We start from the raw sequence: 24,577 nt of genomic DNA, 5'->3' as shown, positions 1-24,577 counted from the left end.
TCCTGTGGGGACAGGTAAGGTCACTGGCCCCAGGATCCTCCCTGGGGTGGGGCAATTTTGTGTAGTAATTGGTTGTAAGTTGGTTGGAGGCTGGGCAATGGAGCTGCTACGGAAGTCTGTCAATTAAAAATGAAAATATAAGCAAGCTAGGAAGAGGGAAGGGAGAGGAGAAAGGACCAAGAAGCTTCTCAAGGCTCATCAGAACCGCATCCAGGTGGGATGATGTCCGGACTTGGAGAAAATGTAAGTTAAAGGAAGCTTCGCTCCTAATCCCATCTCTAAAGACATTTTGCTCGTTTCCTGGTTTTGGAAAATGGGCTCCTGGAACTACTGTCTTTTTAGTCTGTCTCTTATTGCTGCCTTGACGTTTGTATTTATTTACAACGGCAAATTGTGGGTGAACAATCATTTCCCGAGGGCAATTGCCAATGTTTCAGTCTTAGCAGAAGTCTGTTTTCAGATATTCAGTAGGGAGAGTTTTTACACAGCAGACAGCCGAAGGAAAACAACCCTGGAAAACTTCACCTGTTCCAAGTACAGGGTTCAAAATCACTACATAACAGAAACTCTCTCTGAAGAAGAAGCTGGCTTCCCTTTGGCTTTCACACTGACCATCCACAAAGATTTTGACACTTTTGAGAGACTCTTCAGGGCGATTTACATGCCCCAGAACATCTACTGTGTGCATGTGGATAGGAAGGCACCGGAGACCTTCAAAGATGCTGTCCAGCAGCTACTAAGCTGTTTCCCCAATGCCTTCCTGGCCTCTAAGATGGAACCTGTGGTCTATGGTGGTTTCTCCCGGCTCCAGGCTGACCTGAACTGCATGAAAGATCTGGTGGCCTCCGAGGTCCCATGGAAGTATGTTCTCAACACCTGCGGGCAGGACTTTCCCCTGAAAACCAACAAGGAAATAGTTCAGTATCTGAAAGGGTTTATTGGGAAGAATCTCACCCCAGGGGTGCTGCCTCCCGCTCACGCAATCGGAAGGACCAAGTACGTCCACCAGGAACTGTTAAATCATAGAAATCCCTACGTGCACAATACAGCAAGATTAAAAGCTCCCCCTCCTCACAATATGACCATTTACTTCGGCACTGCCTATGTGGCCCTCACCCGTGAGTTTGCTAACTTTGTCCTCAAAGACCAGCGTTCATTGGACTTAATCTCCTGGTCCAAGGACACCTACAGTCCTGATGAGCATTTCTGGGTGACACTCAATAGGATTCCCGGTATGTATATTCTGTTTCTCTCTCCCACTCTCATCTTCCTATCAATGGTGTTATTATTATCACCATCATTATTATTATTGTTATTATTATTATTATTATTTTTAAGAGACTTGGTTTCACTGTGTCCAGCTCAAGCTGGCCTGGAACTCCTGAGCTGCTGTGACTTCCGGAGTATATGGGTGATTACAGTGATGAGCCACTGTACCTGTCTTCATTTTCATTAATATATATAACATGATCAATGCTAAACAAGCTTCTCAAAAGATGGTAAAGACAAATAAACAAAAAACAAAAACAGGGTTTTGTTTGTTTGTTTTTTGAGGTGGGGAGTTTTGAGACAGGGTTTCTTTGTGCAGCTCTGGCTATCCTGGAACTCACTCTGTAGAACAGGCTGGCTGGCCTTGAACTCAGAGATCTGCCAGCCTCTGGTCCTGAGTGCTAGGATCAAATGCATGCACCACCATGCCTGGCAGTAAAAAGTGATTGAAAATAACAAACTTCTTGGCAGTTTCAAATGTTAGTTTTTTGAGTGTGGAATATTTATTTGTCGTTGTTTTTTTAATTACTAGTTTCATTGGCAAATCGTGATGTTATACATTGATAAGTACAATGTGTTTTGCTATGAGAAAGCAGTATGGGCTGAGTGACAAGCTCCTTAGCATACCTTGCTTGCTTATCATTTTAGGGTCCACATGTCTGTGAAATCATAGTATTTTGTCTGTCGGTGTCTGGCTTTGTTCAGGTTGTATAATATTTTCCTGACTCATCCATGTAGTTATAAACAACTGAACTCTCCCTTTTGTTGTTGGGGGTTTTTACTTTTTTGGGGGCCTGCCACCCAGCTCCCAAATAAATCACTCCCAGAGGCTTATTCTTAGTTTTAAATGCCCGGCCTTAGCTTGGCTTGTTTCTTACCATCTTTCCTTAGCAAGTTATCCTATCTACCTTCTGCTCTGGGCTTTTCCCATTCTCTTACTTCTGTAAATCTTACTCTTACTCTGTGGTTTGCTGTGTAGCTGGGTGGTTGGCTCCTGGAGTCCTCTTCCTTCTCTGGCTCCTTCTTCTTCTAGATCAATTCTTCTCCCAAATTTCTCCTTCTATATATTCCCTCTGCCTGCCAGCCCCACCTATCCTTTCTCCTGCCTTGCCATTGGCCGTTCAGTTCTTTATTAGACCATCAGGTGTTTTAGACAGGCACAGTAACACAGCTTCATAGAGTTAAACAAGCGCAACATAAACAAAAGTAACACAGCTTAAAATAATAGACTGATTCCTATTCCTATATCTATATCTATATCTATATCTATATCTATATCTATCTATCTATCTATCTATCTATCTATATCTATCTATCTATCTATCTATCTCTCTATATATATATCACATTGCTGTTAATGTAAACAAAAAATTTTTTTACAGGAGTTCTCCTCACAGACTGGGAGCTATGACTCAAGCCTGTTTTATAGATGATGGAAAAATGGATTATCAGAGTCAAGATAAAAACTTTATCGTGTGGCTTGGTTTTGCTGATCTCTCCCACTCTGGGACCATAGAACCATCCTAGATGTGGGTTTTTACACAAGGCAAGAGGCTGAGCAAATGCTAACTACTCAAAAGGGAAAAAAATTAAAACTAATTCCTATTTTAAAGTAACACCATTATGAGGCAGGGAGAGGTGGCACACATCATTAATTCCAGCATTTGGGAAACAAAGGCAGGCTGAGCTCTCTGAATTCAAGGACAGGTTGGTTTACATAATGAGTGGCTGGCCATCTAGAACTACATTGAGATTCCCTCAGTAAAGAGAGAAGGAGGAAGAGAGAGAGAGAGGCACTATAGTGTTGGAGAGAGGGCTCAATAATTAAGAGCTTGTACTACTCTTGCAGAGAACTCAAGTTCAGATCCCAACGTTGGGCAGCTCACATCTACTGGTAGCTGCAGCTCCTGAGGATCTGATGCCCTCTTCTGGTACCCAAGGACACTTTACTCACATGCAGACACCCACACACAGATATATATATATATACACATACATATAATTAAGGTAAAAACAAAATATTTATTGGAAAAGGGAATAAAATTAAGATTAAATAATATAAATACAATTTGATGGCTAAATTCCGATCCTTTTAAATGGGAAGTAGATTGATCACCATGTCCATAATCCTAGCATTTGGAGACGGAAGGATCAAAAATTCAAGGCCATTCTGAGCGACACCAAGAGTTCCAGGCCAGCCTAGTCTACATGAGTGCCTGTCTCCAAAAACCAAAACTTAAAAAACAAAGTGGGAAGCCAGAGCGTCGGTGGTACACCCCTGTAATCCCAGCACTCTGGGAGGCAGAGCCAGGCGGATCTCTGTGAGTTCGAGGCCAGCCTGGTCTACAGTGTGAGTTCCAGGAAAGGCTCCAAAACTGCACAGAGAAACCCTGTCTCAAAAAAAAAAAAAAAAGTGGGAGAATGATACAACCTTTTATTCTTTTATTTCTCTTCTTTTCTTTTCTTTTCCTTCCTCCCTCCCTTCCTTCCTTCCTTTCTTTTTTTTTATGAGCATGTTCCTTCCTGGAATTATATTAGAAACATAAACAACCCCAAGGAGTTCTAGACCAGTACCTTCTCAGTTGACACAAAGACATTTCAAATCTGTTAGACCACACACTCATCTCTCAGTAGCAAAGACACAGTGATAAGCTGCAGTCTCCTAAACTTCATCTTTCAAAGCTGATCTTTTTGTTCCTTTTTTTATTTTTTTGTTTTTCAAGACAGGGTTTCTCTGTGTAGCCCGGGCTATACTGGAACTCACCTTAGGCTGGCCTCAAACTCAGAGATCCACCAGCCTCTGCCTCATGAGTGCTGGGATTAAAGACGTGCACAACCACCACCATCTAACTACAACTGATTTTCTAGTGTGTATCAGTTGCTCCTGAATTAGTTCTACCTTCCTTGACAGAAGTTCCAAATGAGTTGAGTAATCTCATGTTGTTTACAGTGAATTCAGTCAGTTCTATTTTAATTCGACTCTGAATAGTAGTTGAGACACAGTTCATGAGAAGCAACTAGAGCTGGACTTGGCAGGGCACACCTTTAATTCCCGTGCTCAGGAGTTGGATTGCTGTGAGGCCAACCTGGTCTACGTAGTAAGTTACAGGGCAGCCAGGGCTACATAGTGAGAAGCTGTCTCAAGGGGGAAAAAATGTAGCTGCCATCAAAGTTCTGTCTGATTAGAGTTTCGTTAGTTTGGAAATGCAACACATACTACGAATGTTGCCATCACATGGAGCTTAAGAAAGCTGCTGAAGGCTGCCGCTCTGGGCTTGGAAGGGGTGAGCAGAGCTCTACGGCTGGGGTATGAACCATTGAGAAGACTTGTTTTAGGTCTTTGCACACAAAGCTTCCTAGATATAGGAAGTGTTCAAAGTCTGATTTTCTCAGAACAGGAAGAGGGTGATGTACTGGGTTAAAAGAAGCAGGCCTCAAAAACAGGTGGGAATCCCTAAGTATACCCCCTCCCACACTTTCTTCTTCTCTCCCTCCCTCTCTGTAGTTTGTTGAAACAGGGTTTTGCATGTAGTGCAGGCTAGCCTCAAACTCTTTTTTTCTTTTTTCTTCTCTCTCTCTCTCTCTCTCTCTCTCTCTCTCTCTCTCTCTCTCTCTCTCTCCTCCCTCCCTCTCTCTCTCTCTTTTGAGACAGGGTTTGTCTGTGTAGCTTTGGAGCCTGTCCTGGAACTTACTCTGTAGACCAGGCTGGCCTCGAACTCACAGAGATCTGCCTGGCTTTTCCTCCTGAGTGCTAGGATTAAAAGTGTGTGCCACCACTGCCCAGCTATTAAAGTTTGGTCTCTTATTTATTTATTTATTTATTTTTGGTTCAGGCTAGCCTCAAACTCTAAGCAGTCTTCCTGCCTCAATGTCCTCAGTACTGAGACTATAGAGATGTACCCTTGTGCCCAGCCCTCCCTACTAGCAGTGACCAAAACAGGAAAGGTGAAATCCCCACTTCTTCCTCCCGTGCTGCTTACACTGTGACACGGACTCAGGCCTGCCACCAGACTCTACAGCATTGTTCCCAGGAGAGCAGCTAAGGGCTAAAACACCAAACACCCCACTTCTGTTTTTCTTAGAAAGGACCAAGATAAACAAAAAGATATTCGACCTGAAAAAGACTTGAAGTGTCTTCATGAAAAACTTTGTCACTAAAGACAGAACAAGAGTCTGGGGTCAGTAGACAGGAGATGGCGGAAGCTGAGGTTCTGGGAACACAGTGGGCAGCTGTGTGACAGACACTGAGCAAAGCCAGGGAGACAGAGGTTGGTGAGTGTTGTGGAGGAACCTCCTATGTTGGACACATGTATAGCCCAGAGTCTCTTCCCATCCCGACCCAAGAGTTCACAACTGTTACCTGTTTATTGAACAGAAAGTATCGGCAACACCCTGTGTCTCTGCATGATTCATGCATTGGACCTGGACTTCTGTTTGTACCCTGGAGGGCAGTGCTATCAGTAAAGCAAGAGAAACCAAAGGTTCTGATGCATGGAGCTCTGAATAGCTGCTGGGTTAACTGGGTGGAGGTTCCCTCCTTGCTGCAGAACAGTGTCTGGTCCTGCTGACTCTTTTCCTACTTAAGACAGGCCTGTATATCGGCCTGGGACTGATGGTGGAAGTGAACTAGAGACGTAAGTGTTTGTCTTGTTCAGCTGTTTTTCTGCCAATGTGTAAAACAATGGCATTTTTGTGGCAAGAGTTCTTCTAGTGATGTGTGGAGCTTTGGGCAAGAGGATAAATTATTATGTTGGTCACAGTGATTGGAGATTTATAATGAAGATTCTCAATGATGGCAAAGGGACAGAGGAAAAGATCTCACAACTAGAAAGGACCAAGGCAAGTGAGTACAAATGCAGTGTCCTGGAATAGCTATGAGTGTGGCCCAACACATTTGTAGATGACAAGGTCATGCCATGATGTGTGGGAGTCTTTTGGAAGGATTCTTGGGTGGAGGAGAGAGGAAGAATGAGAAATATTAGATAGAAAGATAGAAAGACAGAGATACAAGATAGCTTTGGGAGGACCCTGGATCAATACCCCGCCACCCTAGGCATTTATTCAAAAGGGCTTTCTATACAAAAGACCTCTTCCTTGCAAGATCAAAGCACACCATACAGCCAAGTGTAGACTCTTCCAAATACCTGGTAAACATGTCCATGGCCAAATCATCTCCTTATGCAGCCCTGCTGGGTAAAGCAAGCTCAGATTCTCTGACCCTGAGTAATTTGGGCTCCCACAGTGATGTCAAAAGATTCGACACTCTTGGACCAGGATTGACAAAAAGAATATTCAATTTGAAAAATGCTTGACGAACCTTAATTAAAAGATCTGTTGTCTTGGGAGGTGGAGGCTAGAAGATCAGGAGTTCAAGGCCAGCCTTAGCTATACAGCAAGTTCAAGGCCTATATGAAACTCGAGTTCAAAAATAAAAATTTGGGGTAGGGTATGGCTCAGCTTGTAAAGTGCTTACCATGCAAGCATGAGGACCTCAGCTTGGTCCCTGCCAGCCACATAAAAATGCTAGGCATGGCTGTTCACATCCATCATCTCATTGCTAGGGAGTAGAGATAGGGTCCTTGGGGCTTGCTGGCTGGTTAGTTAGCCTAGCCAAAGCAGGAACTCAAGATTCAAGGAGAGACCCTGTCTCAAAAAAATAAGCTTCAGCTGGCAATTGGAGAAGACAACATTGACTTCTGGTCTCACACAAGTGCACACACCACAAACGTGTGCATAGAAACACACAATTTTTTTTATTAAGATTAGAATAAATTAAGATTCCCTAATGAAAGAAAAATGGAACCTGTGGTGATATTTTATCTGTGTACCTCAATGAAGTTTATCTGAGGATCAGAGGAAAAAGCCAACCACTATAGTAAACATAGAAGTCAGGCAATGGTAGCACACGCCTTTAATCCTATCACTCGGGAGGCAGGGATCTGTCTGGATCTCTGTGAGTTCAAGGCCATACTGGGAACAGAGCCAGGCATGGTGGTACACACCTTTAATCCCAGCACTCACCATAAAGGTCTGGAGGTCTGTACAGACAGACAGGAAGTGACAGAGCTGGGCAGGAATAGAAAGTGATGTAGCTGGGCAGAGAGAGGAAATGAGTTGGCAGAACAGAAAAGCATATAGGTGTGGGTAGACAGGAAGTAGGTCTCTTTGGCTGAGGATCTCCAAGTGGTGAGAATGTGGCTGGCTTCTTTCTGCTTTTCTGATCTCTTGGTTTTAACCTCAATATCTGGCTCCAGGTTTTTTGTTAATAGCACTTCATCTCACAGGAACCAACCCCAATTTTGGAAGAAGAATCTAGGATAACAGATTCTAGACTCTTACTTTCATGGAAAACCAGAACAACATTGCCCAAGAAAATGTAATGCTGACCACATGTCTACTTTCTAAGTTCATAGGAACCACACTAAAACAAACAAAAGGACACTGGTGACGTTGATATAAGTAATGTCAGCAGTGTGTTAGTAACATAAGTAAGTGTGTTAATCAAAAATAGCCCTTCTCCATGTGGCCAGTGGGTGAGGTCTGTCACGGATGGCTCCTATTGTCCACACGCCAGTCCTCCCTGCCGTGAAGGGATGATCGGCTTGACTATCCCTGCTTGTTTGCCTTTCCCTGTTTTCTTTGGATTCCAGAGTTCCCACTTGCTGTGAGGTGTACTAAGCTGTGACTCCGACTTTCTTCACTTGCCTCTGGTCTATGTCTGATTCCATACTCAGCCATCTCGGAGCGTCATTTGCACATTCCCAGGGGACCTGCTTTCGATCCTGTAGCAGAAATGCAGTGAGATTGACAGTAACCTCCTTACATACAGCTGCCTAAACCTCCGTCCCAAGTGGAGCATCTACTATAACCCACATGGCACTGTCCTGTGGTTTAAAAGGAGGAAGCAAAAACATGGCTACCTGCGCATACAGCCTTTGAGAACTTCTTGTGTCTCCTCAGGTAGACTGAGAGACCTGGTTAGCAGACAGGGAGTTCATATCAGGCTTCCGGGCGTTACCTAATCAACTTCGGTAACCATTGTGAAGCAGAAGTCCCTGGAAACAAAACAAGAGTCACATTGTTATACATTGTTACTAAGTTTCCCTACAAGAATAAGTTTCTGTGTCCTAAGCCGAATGTACCCTGCAAATCGTGTTTTTCAACCTCGACTGAACTTGTGACCCCATGGTGTATGGCCACCCCTTTGACTTGCTAAACTGAACCTGTGAGATATGACTGCCCTTTTGCCTTATGAAAATGTGTCTTCCCAGGCATCTTGATGAGTCCCTTTCCACATGACGTGTTCTTGCACTTATCTACCCGATAGGCAGCCTTGAGCCCTGAGTCCCCCACTCTTCTGTCCAGTCGGTAACAGCCAATTATCTCTACAGCTATTTTCTATCAACCCTAGCCCTTCGTCACAAAAGGGACCTCGAAAGCCAGTGAGGGGCTGCTCTCAGAGACCCCAACTTCTGGGAGAGACAGCCAGCTGTGGGATTGTGTTTTCCTCAGTTCTAACATCCTGCTCTCATGTCTTCCTTGCCTTTCTCCCATCCAACTAACTCCTATCCACTCCTCTCTAATCCAGTGCATGAGATGATGTAACTTTTAGTACATCATCATGAGTGATTTTCACCAGCTGTTTTCCCCTGGGCTACTGATCATCTGAGCCGAACGGGTCCACTTCTGATCAGGTTTCATGATGGGTTAGTTTCATTGGTCATATGTCCCTTAGCATTAACATCATCAAAACTGACCAATGGTTTCTACTTCATTTGCTACAAAATAGTATTTTGAACCAGAGCTTATTTCAAATTGGTGTTAAACTATGAGTAAATAAGAGAAGAGCTTTGAAGACTAGTCTTTGTTAGAGGCACAAGGAAAAAGAAAAAAAGAATGCCAAGGTCCCCGTGTTAGTCAGCTTTCTGTTGCTGTGACAAATGAAGATCTTGATTTTTATTGTTTTGTTGTTGTTTGATTTTGGGACAGGGTCTCACTGTGCAACCCTGGCTGATTGAGAGCTATGTATACCAGGCTGGCCTGAACTCACAGGTATCCACCTGCCCCAGCCTCCCGAGTGCTGGGATCAAAAGCATGTATCACCACACAGCCCAAACAGATTTTTAAACAATGATTGTACAGAAACAATGATTGTCCCAATGTCGCCTTCGCACATGAACTTCTTGTACTTCGCTCGTTTACCCAATTACCCATTCTTGTTCTATCCTCTGCCTTCCCATCTGTCCTCCTTTGCCTTCTGTTGCTGTGGTACAAACACTGACCAGAACCAACCTGGGGAAGGAAATGGCTTTATTTGGCTTACAGACTTCAATCCATCATCAAGGCAGGAAACTGAAGGCAGGAACCAAAGCAGAGAACCAAGAGGAACACTGCCCACTGGGTACTCTCCACGGCTTGTCAGCCAGCTTTCTCATTTAATCCATGACTGCCTGCCCAGGGACAGCACTGCCCATCCTGGGCTGGACCCTCCCACATCAAGTATTAATTATCAATCAAGAAAATGCCCCTGCCTGGGCTACAGAATGAGTTCCAGGAAAGGTGCAAAGCTATACAGAGAAACCCTGTCTCGAAAAAAACCAAAAAAAGAAAAGAAAAAGAAAAAGAAAATGCCCCATAGACTTGTCTTTGGGTCAATCTGATAGAGACATCAAAGTGACTTGAGTTTGTGTCCAGTTGACAAGAACTAACCCAGCACACCATCAATCCCTCTCCCTCCCTGAAGAGTCCCCTTATACCTTCATGCCTTACATATGTGAGATACATATACATGTATATGTATATATGTGTATGTATATATACATATATATATTCATTCCCCACATAAGAGAAAATATGTAATACTTGTCTTTCAGACTGTGACATCACTTGGCATAATAATCTCTAGTTCCATCCATTTGTCTACAAATAACACAATTTTATTCTTCTTTAAAGCTAAATAAAACTCCATTGTGTATAATAGCACATTATCAGTCATTCATCTGTTGATAGACATCTAGGCTGGTTTTGTATGTCTTTGTGAATTACACAGCAATAAACAGATATGTGTACATCTCTGGTATATGCTGACCTAGATTCCTTTCGTATATTCACAAAAGTAAGGTAGTTTGATCACATGATAATATTTTTAGTTCTTTGAGGAACTTCCATGCTGATTTTTGTTTGTTTGTTTATTTTTCCAAGACAAGTTTTCTCTATTTGACAGTCCTGACTGTCCTAGAATTTGCTCTGTAGACCAGGCTGGCCTTGAACTCACAGATCTGCCTGTTTCTGTCTCCTAAGTGCTGAGATTAAAGGCATGCACCGCCTCCACCACCAGGCCCATGCTGATTTTTATAGAGGCTACACCATCTCGCATTCTATCCAGCAGAGAGCAAGGGTTCTTCTCCCCCCACATCTTTACCAGCATCTGGCTTCTTGATGATAGTCATTCTGACTAGGGTCAGGTGAAATAGCCATGTAGTTTTTGAGGGAGACCAGCTCCCTCTTTTTCTCCCAGGGTACTCTTGAGCAGGGAGAAACTAGAAATATGTAGAAAGAAATATATATAGAAAGAGACAGTTAGAAATATAGGACAGCCTCAGGAGGGCCTGGGTCAAAACCCACCAGCCCCTTCTGTCTCTACTAAAGGGCTTTTAAAGGAATGCCAAGGAGTAGAGCACAGGACCTCCTTCCAGCACAGCTAAGTGCAGACAATCCCAGGCACCTGGTGACCATGCACGTGGTCAAGCCATCCCCTAATGCAGCCCTGCTGTGTAAAGCAAGCTCAGATCTCACTAAGAAACCTTTGTGGGCTCCCACAAGTTTTGATTTACATTTCTCCGGGAGCATCTATGTAAAATAGTCAAGATTTAATTTTGCTTGCAGTTTCAGAGGTTTTAGCCAATGGCTCTGTTGTTTTCAGGTCCAGGATAAGGCAGAGCATCATGGCCAGAGGTTCATAGTGTAGCAGAGCTGTTTGACTCGAGGTTACAGGGAAGCAAAGTACAGGAGAGAATGGGTCAGGGATAAAACATACCCTCTGGAGATGTTTCTCCAGCGATGTCCCACTGTGGTGATATATTGTGCACCCCAATAAAGCTTGCCTGGGGATCAGAGGACAGAGCCAGCCACTAACTTAGACATAGAGGTCAGGCAGTGGTGGCACACACCTTTAATCCTATCACTCGAGAGGCAGAGATCCGTCTGGATCTCTGTGAGTTCAAGGTCACACTGGGCTACATGAGAGAAACAGAATCAGGCAGAGTGACACATCCCTTTAATCCCAGAAAGCAGTATGGTAGGACACAGAAAGGTATATAAGGTGTGAAGAAACAGGAATTCACTCTCTTGAGACTGAAGATTTCGTAAAGGTAAGAACTTATGGCTGGCTTGATCTGCTTCTGTGATCTTTCAGCTTTCACCTCAATATCTGGCTCCAGATTTTCTATTAATAAGACCTTTTAAGATTCGTGTTACATTCCACCTCCTGACATTTCTACCATCTTCCAGTCTCCCATTAAGCTGTGAAAGTGTTGATCAGGTCAGAGCCCTCATGATCCAATCTCTTCCCAAAGACTCCACCTCCCTGATCTCTTCCCAAAGGCCCCACCTACAACACCACTGCCTTAGCGGAGAAGCCTGAAACACACAGCTTTTGCAAAGATGTTTCAGTTCCGAACTAGTACAGTGCCTGAAGGGGAAGGAATAGAGAAGGAAGAAATTGGAGACGTTGAACCCAGAAAACAGACTCTATCTGTTCTCATGTTCTGTTGTCCTTGGAGCCAGACTCTGAACCAGCCCTGTAGCATCCTGTAGCAAGCATCTCTCCCAGACCCTGGACATGGCAGGCTTATTGCATTTTCATTTTTAGTACTGTCTATGTTGTAATCAGTTGAGACTGGTGTGTTCCTTGAGCCCAGGTGCCAGGAGCTGAGATTTAAGTGGCGGAAGCACTCTGACTCCAAAAGAAACAAGCAGACAGCATCTGAGGAATGACACCCAAGACTGTCCTCTTGCCCTCACAGGCGCACACACACACACACACACACACACACACACACACACACACACACCCTTGTGTACTCTCACCCATGTGAATGCACAAAGAAAAGGAAACAGTTTGAATAATAAAGATTATATTGCCCCGGGGCTGGAAAGATGACTCGGTGGTTAAGAACATATATTGTTCTTGCAGGGGACCCGAGTTCAATTCTCATCATCCACATCAAGCAGCTTGCAACTGCTTGTAACTCCAACTCTAGGGGATGGCCCTAACCTCAGTTAGATGCACATATACAGACATACATACATGTGCATGCAAATAAATAATAATAAAAATATTTTTTAAAATATTGTGTTGCCCCTTTATCGTTTTTTAGGATCTCAAAGGATCAACCAAAGACACAATCCATTTTTTTCAAGGATTTATTTATTTATTATGTATACAGTGTTCTGTCTGCATGTATGACTGCAGGCCAGAAGAGGGCACTAGATCTCATTACAGATGGTTGTGAGCCACCATGTGGTTGCTGGGAATTGAACTCAGGACCTCTGGAAGAGGAGCCAGTGCTCTTAACCTCTGAGCCATCTCTCCAGCCCACAATCCAATTTTCATATTGCATTGTTCCTCTAGCCACTATTTATTTATTTATTTATTTATTTATTTATTTATTTATTTATTTATTTATTTCAGCCAAGCATTTCTTTCTGCAGTGACTTATCTTAATTCTATTATGAGGAAGTTAAAAGTAGATTGGAAGACCCAACGATATGGCTCAGTAGGTAAAGGCACTTGCCACCAAGTTCACTTCCAGTGCCCACACATATACACATACCAAATAAATGAATTTAAAAACTTTTTTTAAGTTTAAAAGAATAGAGTGAAGAAACTGAGAGTTGAGGACAATGGGACCAGAGCCACTGATGTCAACTGAGATGCATTTTAGATTCATGAGGACTATTGAGTGGGTTTCACAGACAATCTACACATCTGCTTACTCTGCACAATCAGATGGTACTCATTGGTGGGATACTATCACCATCATCATCATCATCATCATCATCACCATCACCACCATCACCACCATCACCATCATCACCATCACCACCACCATCAACACCATCATCATCAACACCATCATCACCATCATCATCATCACCACCATCATCATCATCATCATCATTATCATCATCATCACTATTGTGGTGCTGAGGGTGGCACCTGATCCTCATACAGTGTAGGCAACTGCTCTGCCTTTGAGCTACAACACCAACCCACAGCAATGGGAGTTAGCAGCCAATCATCCTGGCTTAAAGCCTGGGTCTACCACTAACAGTCTTTAGGCAAAATACCTAATTTCTCAGAGCCTAATTCCTCTTTTAGATTCTGAGGATGAAATATCTCTTTAAGTCTGGTAGAAGGGTTAGAGTACACAAACTAAACCTGGCACATTGTAGGCACTCATTTGATGCTAAAAGAGAGAGAGGAGCAAACATGGGTTTCTTTTCTTTTTTCTTTAGACAGGATTTCTCTGTGTAGCTTTGGAGCCTGTCCTGGAACTCACTCTGTAGACCAGGCTGGCTTTGAACTCACAGAGATCCACCTTAAAGGTGTGCCACCACTGCCCGGCAAACAAGAATTTCTTACTGTTGACTCTAGAGGGTTCCATATTACTATTCTAAAACTTTTCATTATAAGATTAAGAAAAACAAAAGAAATCAAAGCCTCCGAGTGTTTGGTTTTTGAAGGCATCAGGTCGAGTTTGTGAGTAGAACAGGGGATGTGGCCACAGGGGTTTCTCAGGTGTATTGTTTTCTCCATGTCACCTGTGTCTGTATGGTCTCTCTTTTCTCCAGGAAGTAGCACTCTGGGGCTGGTTTAAAAGTTTGTCCTAAGAGCTTAGGTCACATTAGGTTATTGCTATCAAGACAAATGTTCTGCATACCCTTGTACCTTCTCTCCCTTGGTTATGGAATGTTCTTGACCTTGTTGTTCCTTCCACTCAGCTGCCCTTGAGATTCAGCTGAAATGTCATCTCTCCATTACTTTGTCCTCCCCCAGAACCAGCCCCTACATGCTTCCCTTATGATACCTCCATTGCATGGAGTGGATCTCAGTTCCTTCTATAGCATGTTCCTGTGTCCTCTGCCAATACCAGATGTGAGGAAGTGGATTGAATGACTGCAACCACATTCTATATTTTATCTAACTTCATCCTGTCAGTGGGTGGGCTTATAGGCATGAACCACCATATCTGGCTAGGTTTCCTCTGGAGGGGGCATTAATTTATTTCCAGGGAGAGTCACACTATGTAACCCTGGCTATCGTTAAACTCACCAGGCAAACCAGGCTAGCTTTGAATTCATGGTGATTCTCTTGCAACATAAGGGAACTCACAAAGACAGAAAATTCCAGTATCTAACGAAGTCCTAACCCACAGTCCTGCGGGGAGGGAAGTCCTAAACCACAGTCCTGGGGGGAGGGTAGTTGACGGTAAAGAGTGCCAGGGGGAGGGGCAGAGGGAACAAGGCTGTGCTACCTCAGTGGGGGAGAGTGCAGAGGTGGCAGTAGAGAGAGGATGGATCTCCAGAGCAGCTCCTGTGTGCTCAGTCCCCAGCACAAAACATAATGATTCTAATAATCAATGATGATAATAATTGGCTTTTTTCTAAGCGAAGAAAAACTAAGGGTAAAGCTGGCATAGAGTTCTATCTGGGAACAGCAGTTAATCAAGATTTCAAGTCAGAGCCAAACAACCCACTTCGACTACATTTTCTGGATATTTTAAACCAAAGCCTGGCAGGGCCAAAATCACTTAGGCAAATTCCATGAATTCTCCCCGCCCTTTATAGACAGGAACAAAACACACACAACTTCAATCTTCAGACTCATGAAGAGGGTTGTTTATACTGAGCAGTCTGATGACTGAGAAACACCCCCCCCCAACCCTCACCCCTGCAGATCACCCACACTCCCAAGATTGTTTTCTGAATGGTGTTACAGAGGTGGTAAAGGTGTGCCCTTTGAAGAAGCCTGTAGGGTGAGAGCATGGTAGGATAGGACTCCTTCCTATGGACTGTTTAAAAACTTTAGCCAGAACTGGAAAAAAATTAGATAAACTTTCTGCAAGAGAAGAGAAAAATGTGTTTGTAGACAATATTTTCCAAGATGACCCTAATAGTGCAATTGTCTCCGGGTACTTGTGGAGCTCTAGTTCTGGACCTCTCTGCAGATGCTTCTGGAAGTTGTGTGTAAATGGAAGCACACAGTTGAGGCTCCTTCTCAATGTGGGAGCAATTCCACTCAAGCGTGGTTTCAAGTTCATCACTGTTGGAGTTTAAATCTGTATCTTGCTCCTCATCTGCTTTGTAGGGTTGTTTCTTGCAGGAGTTCGGGTCTGCAAGGGTGCAGGGGTGCAGAGATGTAAGGATACAGGGCTGCAGGGGTGCAGGGCTTTGAGCACCCCTTAGTTTGCTGACAGACACTTGGGCTGTTCCTGTTTTTGTCTCTGAGGAATGACGCTGATATGGACATTAGTGGACAACTTTGGGGGACACATGCTTTTATGTCTCCTTAGGAGATAACAAGAGTGGAATCACTGATCCATATTGTAACATTATGTTTAATGTTCTCAAAATTTTGCAGTGGAACCCAGGACCTTGCACATAGAAGATGAGGGATCTACTGTCAAGCTTGGGGTCCCCAGATCCCAAGTTAGTCATTCTTCTGTGTCAAATGACTGCATTTCTGTTCAAAATGAGATCCATGAAGAAGTGAAATTGTCATACTGGATGTGGTGGCACACATCTGCCATCCCAGCTATGTTATAGACAGAAGCAGAAAGACAGAACCCAAGGGTAACCTGGACAACTTGGAAAGGGAGGAAGCAGAAGAAAGGAAGAGATTAAGTGTCCAACACAGTATAGTAATGGGTGAATTCAAGTTTCTGCCTAACCAGGCAATTAAAAATAAATTAAAGAAAAACAAAAAGCAGGCCCGTTGGTGCGAACAGAGCACGTGGCTACTGTAATTAGACCTTTCTGTGGATTTATAGGAACCTAGAGTCCTGTTCCTCTCTTTTCATAAGGGCCTGTCTCCAGTCTGTCTGTTCTCTCCCAGATCTCTAGCCTAGAGCTCTCGAACCTGTCCTAGTATTCTAGGGAGCACTGGTGGCTTTTGCTATTTGGTTTTTTTTCATCTCACAGTGTGACTACAGTCTTCTCTTTTCTGTGTATTAATATTTGTTTTGTTTTGTTTTGTTTGAGACAGGCTCTCATGTAGCCCAAGCTGGCCTCAAACTCACGATGTAGTTAAGGGTGGCCTTAATCTTCTGATGTTCCTGCCACTGTCTCCTATATGCTTGGATAACAGACGTGTGCCACAATACCCAGCTATGCTTTCTTATGGGTTCTTGCTGCTTTGACAATTCTTACGTTATTTAGTTTGTCAAACTTGAGACAGTGTCTGACAGCATTCCACATACATTTGCTTTACTTTCCTAGTTTCCAGTCAGGAATAAAATCAACTTCCTACAATGGTTATAATACTAACTTCCTTCTGGGGCCAGAAAGGTTACAATTCTAAGCCCTTTCTATGGCCAGAATGGTTACAATCCTAACTTCTTTCTGAGGCCACTAGGTGGTGGGGGCACATGCCTTTAAACTAAGCACTGAGGAGATAGAGGTAGGTATCTTTGAGTTTGAGGCCAGTCTGGTCTACAGAGGAAATACCAGGACAGCCAGGGCTACACACAAAGAGGAAAAAAAATTCTAACGTCCTTTCACCCTTGGTGAAGAAATAATAACAATTTTTATGGAGGATAAGTCAGTCACCCTCATATAATTTTCCATTCAAATACAGAGCCATGCAAAGCTCTTTGGTGTTCCTGAGACTTTGATGGGGCTCAGTCCTGCTCAGTGAGACTCTAATGTCTCTATTCAACTGTGCAAAAGCCAGGCGTGGGTGTAAGTTTCCTCCGGTTTCCAGAGCAATGAAAGGGGGATTGAGACAGAGGGGAAGAAGCTGGAGAGATGGCTCAGCTGTTAAGAGTGTTCAGAGGACCCAAGTTCAGTTCCCAGTACCCACAATCTGGTACCTCACAACAGCTGTATCTCTAGCTTCAGGTCTGAGGCTCCCTTGGAGTCTTCATGAGCACATACATACATATGCACACAGACAACATACACACATGCACATAAGTAACACAATAAATCTCTTTTTCTAAAGGAAGGAATGAAATCAAGGAAAAGGCAAAGTTAGGAATAATACGAACTTCAATTGTAGGTCAGTGTCAACAATGAACTTCAATTATAGGTCACTGTCAACAAGACGCAGGGTACACAGGAAGGTACCTCACTCTTTGCTGTACTTCAGACATCACTGCTGAGTCAGTCTCCTCCATGCATGCTGATGTGCAGGCAATGGTTTACAGCCTGGCCACCTACTCACACCAGTAGCATAGGCAAAGCCCAGGGCATTTGGAACACCTGTCCCATCAAGATATGAGGAGTCCTAGCTGCACATTCTTGCCACCATGGAATCACCTTCACATCTTCCCCTTCATAGTGGATTGTAATTGCTTCAAACTGTAAGCCAAAATAAACCCTTTCTGCTGTATATTGCTGTTATAATTTTTTTTGAGGCAGGGTCTCACTGTTTAGTCATGACTGGCCTAGAACTCCCTTTGTAGACAGGCTGACTTTGAACTCACAAACTGGCCTGCCTCTTCTTCCCAAATGCCGGGATTAGAGGTGTGCACTCAGCTCTTACATTACTGCTTTTTGGATTTTGTTTTGTTTTGTTTGTTTATTTTGAAACAAGGTTTCTCTGTGTAACCCTGGAACTCTAGACCAGGCTGGCCTCAAACTCAGAGATCCACATGCCTCTGCCTTCCAAGCGCTGAGATTAAAGGTGTGCACAACCTGGATGCTTTTTTTGTTTTTAAACATTACTTATTTTATGTATATGAGTGTTTTGCCTGCATGGATATGGTAACCACAGAGGTCAGAAGAGGGCTTTGGGTCCCCAAAGTTTCGGATGGTTTCAAGCCACCATGCGTATCCTGGAAACAGAGCTAGGGTCCTCCATAAGAGTGCTCTGGTGGTGTGAATGAGAATGGCTTCTACAGGCTCCTATGTTTGAATGCTCGGTCCCCAGAGAGTGGAACTGTTTGGGAAGGATTAGGAGGTGAGGCCTTGTTGGAGGAGGTTATCACTCAGAGTGGGCTTTGAGGTTTAAAAAGCCCATACCAGGCCCAGTCTCTGCCTGCAACTTGTAGATCAGAGGTGAACTCTCAGCTGCTGCTCCAGCACCATGCCTGCCTGCTGCCATGCTCCCTGCCATGATGATCATGGACTTGCCCTCTGCAACTGTAGGCAAGCCCCCAGTTAAATGCTTTCTTTCGGAAGTTGCCTGGGCCATGGTGTCTCTTCACAGCAACAGATCAGTAACTGTCTAGGCAGCAAGTGCTCTTGACCTCTGAACCACCTCTCCAGTACCTTCCAGTGCTTCTTATCAAGACAGTTGGTCACGGTAACAAGAAAAGTAACCCCAAAGAGGTGGCTATTGTTATCTTCTATTTGCAGATAAGGAAGCTGAGTCCAAAGCAAGGGTGGCATTGCTTAATCTAAAAAGCCCCCCCCCAACCATGCATGGTCATTCAGAAGTTCCTATAGCTCAGGCAAAGTATTCAATGAAGATACTATTATTTGAATGGCCAGAAAACATATAAAGATTTTAATATTTTCAACTTTTATTATTCAAAATTGTTATACTTAAAAGAATTATACAGAGTTTTCCTATGTGCCACCCATAATAATTAGCCACATTGCCTCATTATGGTTCTCTCTCTCTCTCTCTCTCCCCTCTCCCCCCTCTCCCTCTGTCATTCTCCAATTACATGAACATTTCCAAGTGTGTCCTAATAAAGGCTTCTCCTGCATCATCAGTAGATATTCTTTACATTTAATCCACAAACTCAACTCCAGAACCACTGGTTGTGAACCATGGCAGTAATGGACTACACATATCTGTGTTCTGATCAAGAGTCTTCAGCTGTGCACTTGACTGACACCTGGGACAATTCCTGTCTTTGGTGACCTTATCATCTTTGAAGAATTCAGGTTGGAAAATCCACATCACTAGATTCAGTTTATCTTTTGGGCAGCAATCCTAAAGAAATAATGTTGCACAGGCCTGCCATGTTTATTTGTCTCCATGGTGATGAGGTTACTTTTTCTCATTTGGTTAAGACCGTGCCTGCCAAGTTTTTCCTCTGTAAAGTGAAATGATAGTATTTTGCATTGGTTATGAGATAGTATTTCGTAGACAGATAATTCTAGACTTTTTAGATTCCTTGTTTGACAAATGTTCAGTCTGATAAGTTTTTGCACCCCGATAAGCCTCTCCGCCGATGCAGCAATCCAAATCAAACCAAATCAGAATGAATTAGAAAAAGCCCTGGTTTAATGGGTAAAGTGTTCCCGGCTGATTCTCTGGGCCCCCAGAGAGGGGACAGGGATGAGAGACCCAGAAAACCACAAGTCTGTTCTCTGGAATGCAGCGGTGGGGGTGGTCTTGAGCCTCTCTGGGGGAGGAGCCATGTTTGGCAGGGTTTGAAGGGGCAGATTTGGGGAAAGAGATAGGGAGGGGAGTTGAGGTGGATCTTCCACCAGAACATTCCAGGCTCTTTGGGTATGTGGATGCCAGGGTGCCAGGGGTTGAGGTGGAGCTCCCACCCAAACACAGTCCTGTTTCATTCTCTTACAGATGGGTTTTGAATCACTCAATCATTGCCTTAACAGTTGCTAAATCCTGTTTTTCCTTTAACTGTTCATTCTCTGTTTATTAGCTGGCATTCAGCTATAAGATAGAGGTATCCTATACCCCCATGTGTTTATTTGGATTCCTAGGGATTTGGATTCCTTGTTCAGTCGGTAGGTTACAATACATTACTATTTCTACTTACTTTGCTGCTCAAATTACTCAAGACTTAGCTGGTGGGAGCCCCTTCACCTGGCTGAGTCCTTTCAGCAAATCCCCGTTGCTCATGCTGTCCCAGAACCACATATAAAAGGCAGGATTCACATGTGGCCAGTGCAGAAGGAAATTATAAGGAATATTGTAATACCTGAAATTAGTAATAATGGAATTTTGCTTTTTTTTTTTTTTCTCAAGACAAAGTTTCTCTGTGTAGCCCTGGCTGTCCTGGAACTAACTCTGTAGACCAGGTTGGCCTGGAACTCAGAGATTCACCTGCCTCTTCCTTCTGAGTGCTACAATTAAAGACACGTACAACCACCACCCAGCCTAGAAAAATGTAATGACACCCCCCCACACACACACACACACACACTCCTAGACAGAATTTCTCGGTAGCCCTGGCATCCTGGAACTCAAACTCACACTGTAGACCAGGCTGGTCTCAAACTCACAGAGATCTGCCTGTCTCCACCTCCCGAGTGCTGGGACTAAAAGTGTCCGCCACTACCACCCAGCTAGGTTTGTTCCTTCTAGTCTTGAGGTAAGAATGGTTAGAAAAATGTACTGTGGGGCTGGATGTGGCTCAGTTGGGAGAGTGTTTGCCTGGCATGTACAAGGCACTGGGCTCAAATGCTTCTACATAAACTAAATAAGATAACAAATAATCTGTAATCCCAAACCCTAGGGAAGTAGAGGCAGGCAGATCTGAAGTTGCAAGTAATTCTTGGCTACATAGTGTGTTTAAGGCCAGCCAGAGCTACCTGAGAATCTTTTTAAAAAATAATAAAATAAATAAATAAATAAATAAATAAATAAATAAATAATAGAAAGAGAAAATTCTTTGTGGACAGAACTCTTGGAGAACAGGGTATTTGGGACTTCAGTCCAAGATTATAGCTACACTAATGTGACCAGGAAGAGCAGAGCTAAAACCACCTCTGTAATCCCAACACTCTGAGGCTGAGACAAGTAGATCCCTGAGAGTTTCAGGCCAGTCTGGGCTATGTAGTAACTGGCTGACTCAAATAGAAAAGAAACCTCTAAAAGAAAAGAAGAGGTGAGGAGAAGAGAGTGGGGAGAGAGGGAGAGGGAGGGAAGAGTCAGTGAGGAGGGGAGGGGGGAGGGATGGAGGGAGGGAGGGAAGGAAGAGCCAGTGGAGAAAGAGGAAGGAAGGATGGATAGACTGAGCTGGGCTCTACTGACAAGCAGAATGGGTGTGACAACAGGGAATCATGTGACCAAGCTCCTCTCTAGCACTGTGGGGCACTCAAGATCTCCTTCTTCTCTGATGGGGAAACTGAGGCTTAACTTCCTTTTGCCTCCTCACTGTTGTACCCATCTAGAGCCAGAGCTCACTGACATTCTTTCTATAGATCAGCCCTCTCATACGGTGACTAGAAGCAGGGTAGGGACTGAAAGGGCCACATGAAAGTTATTCAGTGAAACGATGTAACTTTTGCTAAAATGGCAATGAATTTTATTATAATATGTCAGTATACCTTTCATCCAGAGGGAGGTCCCAGACATACTCTTCATGAAGTTAAAAACAAACACATTTAATGGAAGTGATGGGGGGAGCAGATGCAGGAGGATGAGAAACAGTGTAACCGGATACACGAGGGTAGGAGCTGAGCATTCTCTGTGCCAAGGGAGATGGCTTTGACATCGTGGACTGTTATCTGCAGAAAGAGAAAAGAATGGTGTGTTAACTGTTTTTCCTGCTTTTGCAACAGGATCACGACGAGAACAACTTAAGGAAAGACAGATTGGTTTTAGCTCACAGTTTGAGGAGGAACAGTCAGTCCTTCACGGCAGTGAAGGTGTAGCGGCAGGAGTCTGAGAGGGCTGGTGACATGTCCAAAGTCGAGACAAATGAAGGCTGGTACTTAACTGGCTTTCTCCTTTTCCCCTTTTTATTTTGCAACCCCAGCCCATGAGATTATGAAAATTGTCCTCTGACTTCCACACCCATGCTGTGGCAGTATACCCACAAGGAAGCATATTAGTAAATATTTTTTTCCCCGAGACAGGATTTCTCTGTGTAGCTTTGTACCTTTCCTGGATCTTGCTCTGTAGACCAAGCTGGCCTCGAACTCACAAAGATCCACCTGCCTCTGCCTCCCGAATGCTGGGATTAAAGGCGTGCGCCACCACCGCCCGGCAATAAATATTTTTAAAATCAGTGCGGTTACAGGGACACAGGAGGTGGAGCATGAAGCTGATTTTTTTTTTTTTTTTTTTTTTTTTTTTTGGTTTTTTGATTTTTCGAGACAGGGTTTCTCTGTGTAGCTTTGTGCCTTTCCTGGAACTCACTTTGGAGACCAGGCTGGCCTTGAACTCACAGAGATCCGCCTGGCTCTGCCTCCCGAGTGCTGGGATTAAAGGCGTGCGCCACCACCGCCCGGCGAAGCTGATTTTTTTAAGGAAAAGAGAGAGCAAGCCAGCACCCTGCAGGTCTGTTGGTCTCGGAGGTCAGAGGACAAGTCCATGGACAAGGAATTCTGCCAAGTACGGGAAACTTCCACCCAGTGCCCTATAATTCCCTTTTGTAAAATAGGGAGTGTGTGTTTTTTAGACTTAACTAAAAGTATCTCTTCCCTTGATTTCTGTTGCCTGGTTTGTGCGTGCATGTGTGTGTGTGTGTGTGTGTGTGTGTGTGTGTGTGTGTGTCTGTGTGTCTGTGTGATGTGTGTGTGTGTTTATGTGTGTTTGTGTGTATGGTATGTGTGTTTGTGCATGGTGTGTGTGTGTATAGCAAAAGACAACCTCTGGCCTCATTCATCCAGTGGGCAGTGGCTCTCATTGACCTGAAGCTCACCAATTAGCTTAGGCTGGCTAGCCAGGGATCCCCAGCCCAGGGATCCACTCATCTCTGCCTCCCTAACCTGGGATTACAATTATGTTCCAACATGGCTTTTTTTTTTTTTTCTTTTCACATGGATTATGAGGATTGAACACATGTCCTCTTGCTTGCACGGTAAGCATTTTACTGACTGAGCTGTTTCCTCAACTGACTTGGTTTGGGGTGGGGGGTGGGTGACAATTAGAGTGCTACAGTTGAGATGTGGGTATGTTGTGCCATAAATCAAGGAAGACACGTCTGTGTCTTTTCACAATGTCAAAATTTATTAATAACAAGCTACATCAGTTCTTTGGCAAGATAGTCCCAATTTCAGTTGATGGCTGGCCACTGGCAAACACAAGTTCTTAGTTTGTAATCTCAATTGTTGATATTAATGATCAGATCACACATTATATATCATTCAATAATTATAGTTATATATGTGGATATATGTGGATTATACAATGAATAGAGGAGGATCAAAGAGGTCTGCAGACAAGTTTAAGGAGTTGTGAGAGCCTTCCTGGAAGCAGAGGCAGCTAATTCAGACTCAACGGGAACTCACTGCACATAGTGTAGGTGGAGTTTTCCTGTCCTGACCACTGGCTTGACCACCTCCCAAATAACTAACAGCCGCTTCCCAAATAGTTGACATGGAGACTTAATATTAGTAGTAAATGCTTGGCTGACTTATTAATAAAAAAAAAACCCAGAGCCAGATATTGGGGTGAAAACTGAGAGATCAGAGAAGCAGAAAGAAGCCAGCCATGTTCTTATCTCTAGGAAATCCTCAGCCAAAGAGAGAGAGAGCCACTTCCTGTATACTCACACCTATATCCTTTCTGTGCCCTGCCATCTTACTTCCTCTCTCCACCCAGCTACATCATTTTCCTCTCTCTATCCAGCTCTATCACTTCCTGTCTGTCTGTACAGACCTCCAGACCTCTATGGTTAACTAGCACTGGGATTAAAGGTGTGTGCCACCATGCCTGGCTCTGTTCCCAGTGTGGCCTTGAACTCACAGAGATCCAGATGGATCTCTGCCTCCCAAATGCTAGGATTAAGGGCATTTGCTACCACTGCCTGGCTTCTATGTTTACTATAGTGGCTGGCTTTGTCCTCTGATCCTCAGATAAGCTTTATTAGGGTGCACACATGAAATATCACCACAGGGAGGTTCTTGGGGGTTTGGTTAGTTGGTTGGTTTCTATACACTCCTATGCTCATATGAACCCAATCTACTTGCTAACTGTATAAGTGTACTTTTAGGAACATCATTTGTTGATCTATGCTTATGGATGGTGCTGGGCAGGTGTGGTGTCTATGTGTACAATGAGATACAATCATCCCGCCTCTGTGTTTGTGCTCAAAATGGAGACAAATGGAGTGATGCAGAGTGGTGTGCAGCCTCCAAGTCACACCTTTCCTCATTATGGAGTAACTCTGAGCAGGGCTTAACAGTTTTACGAGCTGCTGATTATAAGCTA

At 43.9% G+C, this 24,577-nt stretch overlaps 1 protein-coding gene across 1 annotated transcript; it reads left to right on the top strand.

Annotated features, from left to right (window-relative positions):
* Nucleotides 1–22,088, top strand: LOC131910743 (N-acetyllactosaminide beta-1,6-N-acetylglucosaminyl-transferase-like). The gene is made up of 2 exons (XM_059262633.1): nucleotides 1–1,232; nucleotides 21,982–22,088. The coding sequence occupies exons 1-2, from the start codon at nucleotides 314–316 to the stop codon at nucleotides 22,086–22,088; spliced, it is 1,026 nt and encodes a 341-aa protein (XP_059118616.1). The 5' UTR covers nucleotides 1–313.
* Nucleotides 22,089–24,577: the final 2,489 nt, after the last annotated feature.

Source organism: Peromyscus eremicus, chromosome 5 (assembly GCF_949786415.1).
Source record: "Peromyscus eremicus chromosome 5, PerEre_H2_v1, whole genome shotgun sequence".
NCBI lineage: Eukaryota > Metazoa > Chordata > Mammalia > Rodentia > Cricetidae > Peromyscus > Peromyscus eremicus.
This window is presented reverse-complemented; position numbering and strand designations above follow the sequence as displayed.